This window comes from Phanerochaete carnosa, assembly GCF_000300595.1.
Source record: "Phanerochaete carnosa HHB-10118-sp unplaced genomic scaffold PHACAscaffold_49, whole genome shotgun sequence".
NCBI lineage: Eukaryota > Fungi > Basidiomycota > Agaricomycetes > Polyporales > Phanerochaetaceae > Phanerochaete > Phanerochaete carnosa.
In genome coordinates this window covers 1-6,387 of record NW_006767676.1, presented here as the reverse complement: position 1 = coordinate 6,387, position 6,387 = coordinate 1, and the positions used below count along the sequence as shown (strand labels likewise).

Sequence of the window (6,387 nt, the reverse complement as noted above, 5' to 3'; positions counted from 1 at the left end):
TTAAAAGAACACCGTCGGATCACGCAGCAAGTTCTTCAGATCTTAAGGGAACACAAACTTTATCTGAAACTGGAAAAGTGTGAGTTCGAGAAGGCAAAGATAGAATACCTCGGGATGATAGTAGAAAAAGGAGTTGTTTGCATGGACCCAGTCAAGATAGAAGGAGTCATCAATTGGCCACGGCCCGAGTGCAAACGAGATATTCAGGCATTCCTTGGATTTACCAACTTCTACCGAAGGTTCATCCGAGATTATGGCAAAATAGCAAAACCACTCAGTTCACTAACAGGCAATGCTACTTTCGAATGGATCATCAAACAAGAAGTAGCCTTCACAAGCCTGAAGGACGCTCTCTGCACAGTGCCAGTACTAGCCATACCCAATGACGACGATCCATACCGAGTAGAATGCGATGCCTTGGACTTTGCCGTAGGAGCAGAATTAGCCCAGAGACAAGATGGCAAATGGAAGCCTGTTGCTTACCTGTCTAAAGCCATGACAGCTGCCGAAAGAAATTACGAGATTTACGACAAGGAACTTCTCGCGATCATGACTAGTCTTGATGAGTGGCGTCAGTACCTCATGGGCGCCATATCCGTTTGAAATATGGACGGATTATAAGAATCTAGAATACTTCCGGAAGCTGCAGAAGCTCAACCGGTGGCAGGCCTGATGGGTAACCGAGTTAGCCAAATATCAGTACTCGTTGCATCACAAGCCTGGTAAATCTAACGGCAAAGCGGACGGACTATCTCGCCAAAAGAGGCACAATGCAGGAAAAGAAGACAATTCAGATATCGTGTTATTAAAGCCAGAACATTTTCGTGCCCTGATTTGTAGTACCATATTTAGTTTAGAAGGAATTGACCAGGACTGGATTGCGGGAATTAAAAAATATAAAAGGAACCAAGATTCGCTAGTTACCGTAGCTCTACAGAACAAGGACAAAGATTGGAATGAAGATAGTACCAGACTCGTGACATGGAGGAACCGTATTTACGTACCAGTAAATAGAAAACTCCGTGAGCAGATCATTGCTCATCACCATGATACCCCATTAGCTGGACACCCTGGCCAATACAAGACGCATGAAATGGTCACGCGTAACTACTGGTGGCCCCGAATTCAAGAAGATATCAGGAAGTACGTGGCCAGATGCGAGAAATGCCAGAAAACCAAGGTCCACACGACACGACCTACTGGACTTCTATTCCCGAACGAAATCCCTTTGCGACCCTGGGAAGTAATCTCTGTGGACAAGATAGGCGTATTACCAGACTCATTCGGGTACAATGCCATCCTCGTAATCGTCTTAAATGTACTCTAAGCAGATAATCACGATACCAAGTACCATTGAGCTCAACGCCGAAGAATGGGCAAAGGCACTTCGAGATAACGTAGTCGCACATCATGGATTACCCTGAAAGATCATCAGTGATAGGGGAACTGAATTCAAGAATCAGTTTATCTCCGAGTTATACTGATCCCTCGGAATCGAAGCCAATCCCTCAACCGCGTATCATCCTCAGACAGACGGACAAACGGAACGCATCAATCGCGAGATAGAACAATATCTCTGATTATCCATCAACTACCGACAAGCAGATTGGGCCAAATGGTTGCCACTCGCGGCCTTTTCATACAATAATAAAGTCCATTTGTCCACCGGGTATACTCCATTCTTCGTCAATAAAGGGTATCACCCTTATGAAGGAACCCAACCAGTGCAAGAAGGACTAAGTGAAAACGTCCAACAGTTTGTCGATAGAATGGATCGAGTACGTGAGGACACTAGTGCGGCTATCAGTCTAGCGCAGGAAACCATGAAGTGCTTCTACGACAGAAAGAGGAAGAGCAGACCAGAGTACAAAGTGGGGAATAAAGTTTGGCTAGAAGGAATAAACATCCGAACAGACAGGCCAATGAAAAAGCTCAACGATAAGCGATATGGACCCTTCAAGGTCAAGCGCAAAGTCGGTGCTTCCGCCTATGAGTTGGAACTCCCACGTCAATGGAAACAACACCCCGTTTTCAATAAAAGCCTCCTTAGCCCCTTCAAAGAACCCACGTATCCCTCACAGCGACGAGAACCAATAGTCCCTGACCTCGTAAATGGCAAGAAAGAATGGGAAGTCGAAGATATCCTTGACTCCCGTCATGATTGAAACGGAAACCTGGAGTATCAGGTGCTCTGGAAGAACAGCCCCCACAGCGATCGCTGCTCCTGGAAATCACAGGCGAACTTGACCAATTGTCAGGAACTCCTTCAGGAATTCCATGCTAGACGTCCTGACAAACCCGCACCCATGACGATTCGAATCCCCCCTCTATTAACACGACCTGTTCACATAGTCACGCGTGATACCACTCTTTTGATACAACGGATGGGTGGAATTCTCCCGAAGCAAGGATCTGAAGAATCAGCTGGGTTTGATCTTTACTCGGCTGAAAGCGTTAAGATACCAGCACGAGATCGCAAGATTGTTGGCACCGGCATAGCAATGTGTGCCCCTCACAGAACCTATGCGCGAATTGCGCCAAGAAGTGGGTTAGCAGTCAAAGGGATAGATATCGGTGCTGAAGTCGTAGACCGAGATTACACTGGAGAAGTGCGCGTAGTGTTGATCAATTCCACCAATCAACCCTTCCAGGTACGCGCCGGCGATCAGATCGCACAAGTCATTTTGGAACGCATTGCGTCATGCGATATCGAGGAGGTGTCGAGTTTAACAGAAACTCGACAAGGATCGGGAGGCTTTGGATCGACTGGTAAGTAATCATGAGGACACGATTCTAGATGGGGGGGGTAATGTCATGAATATTACATACTTCGGATGGTTCTCCCAGATTCCATAGTAGTCTTTCACTTTCTATATACCTCCGTATACTTGTAGGATATTCTAGATATTCAGTCTGACATGTATATAAGGAGCTCGTACTGCTCAATAACAAGCCAGACTCGAGCTGGTCTTTACTCACCCACTTTTCTCTCGTCTGTCTCCTCAGCCTTGTCGTAGCCCAGTCCAGTTGGATTGTAGGTTGCTGACAATTCATTAGCATTACGCCATTTGAATCACTCATATAACATCCGCAGTCGCTCGTATAAGAGCCTCATGACATGACAAGCGAGGACGAATATTGCACAGGATAGTCTACACACTAAACAAATCCGACGTTGAACTCTTCATTCGGGGTGATTTTCCTCCAGTGTGATGGCGATCTGCATCGTATTGTACGTCATGCGATACCTCGGGTAGACATTGTGTTCGAGGTATCGGGCTTGTGCACGGCGAGGTCTACTATTTGCCATCTTTCATGAATAGGTCGGGATTGAAGCACATGGGGTCTGAGTATACCGTGAATAGGCTTGGTCATTTGTCCAAGATCACTCCCTAGCGAAGCGTGAGTCAGTCGAGGCACTGGGCATGAAGGAAGAAGAGAGGTGCATCGGAAATGGTCCAACCCAAGAGAGCTTTCTGAGATGTAGCATCCACAATGGATGTCATCGGCCTTTGAGCAATGTGGAGTATTTGCGTGCCATTATGAAGACAGCGACACATCACGAAAACACCATACACTGAGATCCATCTCAGCGGCTCCTTCACGGTAGCATCAACCTGTCTGGCATATAAATACAAGCACGTGAATACACTGATAGGTCACAAGCTATGACGTAGAATCGCAATACTCGGTGCTCTACTCATTCCGACGTACATACGACTTCCACTGCTAACACCCTTAAAAATTATCCACAAATCCTGCCTTGCCAGCTTCGAACAGGGACTGGTCCTCGAACGAGAGTTGTGTCATCGACTTGCGCTTGAAGACGTACACCGGCCTCACCATTGTGAGCTCTGCATTGGGATGAAGCCAGTAGTCGACATTGGGCGTGATGGTGTCAAGCTCATGCCTTTCCAGAAACCCCCATCAAAACTCTGCGCATACCACAAGACAATTCGGAGCAAGTACTCACTCGGTATATAGGTGCTCTTCAATATCTAGGCAGTTCTCCCACCCAACGTGGCAGTGGCTGCAGAAGTACCATATCGCGTCAGGATGAGTCTTGAACGAGCGGTTAAAGTAGACTTCGGATGCCAGCGACTCGATCACCTTGATTGAAGAGACAATCTCTCCAGACATGACCTCCCAGTGCGCGTGCATGAGCTTGCGCGAGGCCGGCAGCGCGGCGTAGTCGACCGGCTTCACAAGGTCGTTCACAAGGTCGTGATAGACGTAGTGGTAGAGCTGTGGCTGTATGTCAGCAACATTCGAGAAGCCATCTGTGATGTGTGTGTACCGCATCCCGCCACTTCATGACCTGCCATTGCTCCTCCTCATAGCAGTCCTCGAGACAGGTCTTGCACCAGAACCGCACTTCGAGCGTGTTCATCTCCTCGCGCGTCGTTGTCATAGGATTCTTGCCTACTGCACGTATAACTTCGCATGCGCGGCGGTGCCATACACCGATGCGCAGGCTTTTTGCGCTCCACGACTTGTATCCCACGTCAGTCACGCTGGGCGGGTACGGAGTGGCCGTGCAGATCGCGCGCTCGACGGAGTCTTTGCCGTTCCACATGCTGCAGGGGCCCATGAGACAGCCGTGCGCGATCATGTGGGGTGGCAGTGGCGGGAGCAGGTTGTCGTTTTCCGCGTAGCTCTGGCAGGATTTGCAGTCGAACGCGACGCTTGTGAGTGAGAGCGGGTCGACGTTTGCGGGAAGCTTGTCCTTGTACTCCGGCGAGCCGAGCACAATCGCGCGGAGCTGTGCCTCGCATTCTTCGCGCCATCTCTGCGTCCAGTCTGGAAGGAGCTCGCGGAAGGGTTCGAAGGCTTCTCTGTCGACTTTGACCTCACTAGGCTGAACGACAATAGCGACAATTTCTGGGCGCCGTAGCAACTCTCCCGGGAGCGGAAGCGTCGCTTTGCCTGGCTGTTGAGAGAACCATTCGCGGTACAGTTCCACAAAAAGCCTACATCGTCTTGTGATGACGTCATGTTGTTCAAAAGCAAGGCGCAGCTGTCTGATGTGTTCCATATGCTTCTCTATTCGGGGTTGAATGTTCGTCCAAGCTGCATGTTCTACATCTTTAGTGGCCAGCAAACTGACATCTTACAGTAGACACTCACTCCATTCGGTCAACTCTTGAGGCTTTCACACGTCCGCATGCCCCTGGAGCGACTCGTATCTGGGTTTCATCTGATCAAGCTCCTCGCCCCAGCCAAGCTCTCTCAGCTTTTCAACAATTCTACCGGGCAGAGAGAATTAACCTTGCGCAGGCAAGCTACTCGAAAGCGCATACGTTTTTAGTCTTCGCGTTCTAGTATCCTCTGACTCTTGAGCATGGTCCCCAGCACAACGATACTGCCAGCTTTCGCAGCGTGCGGCGAACTGGGGAGTCACCAGATGAGAAACGCATAATGCGCAGGGAAATGCATCAGGAAAAAAAGTCTGAGACCAGAAGCGCCCCGTGAGCTCCGTAGTTCCAGCAGCTTGGTGGAACTGACTCCTATTACCCTGCAACCAGTAGTCTCCCGCCATGTCTCCGTAGCACCCGTGGCAGCCTGCATAAGTTTGGCAACACACTGTGGCAGCCTGCAAACATTCAGCAGCACACCGTGGCACTGTCGCAGCCTGCCTGTAGATACCAGCAGATGGCGTCCCGGGCTTTGCACACTCACTCACAGGGAATAGATTGACAGAAGAAATATATTAGGCACATAACTGTACAGTACATGTTGGTGTATACTACACTAGAGTCATTCTGCTGTGGTAGGGGATAGACACAAGAGGTAAATCTATAATGTATAGAGTCAGAATAGTACTATATGATCTGCGGGGGCATTACTCACCTAAGTCTTAAAACCGCTAGGCATCCAGCGCAGGAAACAGCGCAGGACATGCGGCTGGTAATCTCGGATGCGCAACCCGTTAACCGCCCTTCTTGCGATACCCGTGCAGCAGCGACAGGCTCGCTATGAGGCACGTCGCGGGCGGCTCACAATATGCCCCGCGTAGCTGCAGGTGCTCGTGGTTGTGCTTGTGCTGGAGATTTCGAGGGTGCGTTCGAGCGCAACGCGCACCCGGTGCTCGCGTGAAAGCTAGACAGGACCACTGCGGAGGTGTGTAAGTGTAAGAACATGGCATACCCTGAAATGCACGACATGGGGTGGAGGTGTATGGCAGTGGGAGGTGGATTTAGCGGATCTTCCATTGCCTGATGCGAGCCCAACTTATCAATATCAAGATTATATGACATAATGAACTCACCGATCACCGCTGCCTGTAATCTGTGAGACACCGCATCCTCCGTTGAGAAAAGGAAGATAGCGGTGAAGGGCTGCGCCGCCCTCAACAGCTGCGGGTATCCTAGCAGCAACGCGGTCATC

General features: G+C 49.7%; 2 protein-coding genes across 2 annotated transcripts; both read right to left on the bottom strand.

The window, feature by feature from the left end:
- Positions 1–3,738: 3,738 nt before the first annotated feature.
- Positions 3,739–5,132, bottom strand: PHACADRAFT_33590 (uncharacterized protein; the record flags this gene model as incomplete). The annotated part of the gene is made up of 4 exons (XM_007402204.1): positions 3,739–3,910; positions 3,974–4,245; positions 4,298–5,102; positions 5,128–5,132. 4 exons carry the CDS (start codon positions 5,130–5,132, stop codon positions 3,739–3,741), a joined length of 1,254 nt encoding a protein of 417 aa, XP_007402266.1.
- Positions 5,133–5,777: 645 nt separating this feature from the next.
- On the bottom strand, positions 5,778–6,387 carry PHACADRAFT_265766 (uncharacterized protein; the record flags this gene model as incomplete). The annotated part of the gene is made up of 2 exons (XM_007402203.1): positions 5,778–5,796; positions 5,851–6,387. A coding segment is annotated over one exon (391 nt), but the record flags the coding sequence as incomplete, so codon positions are not given.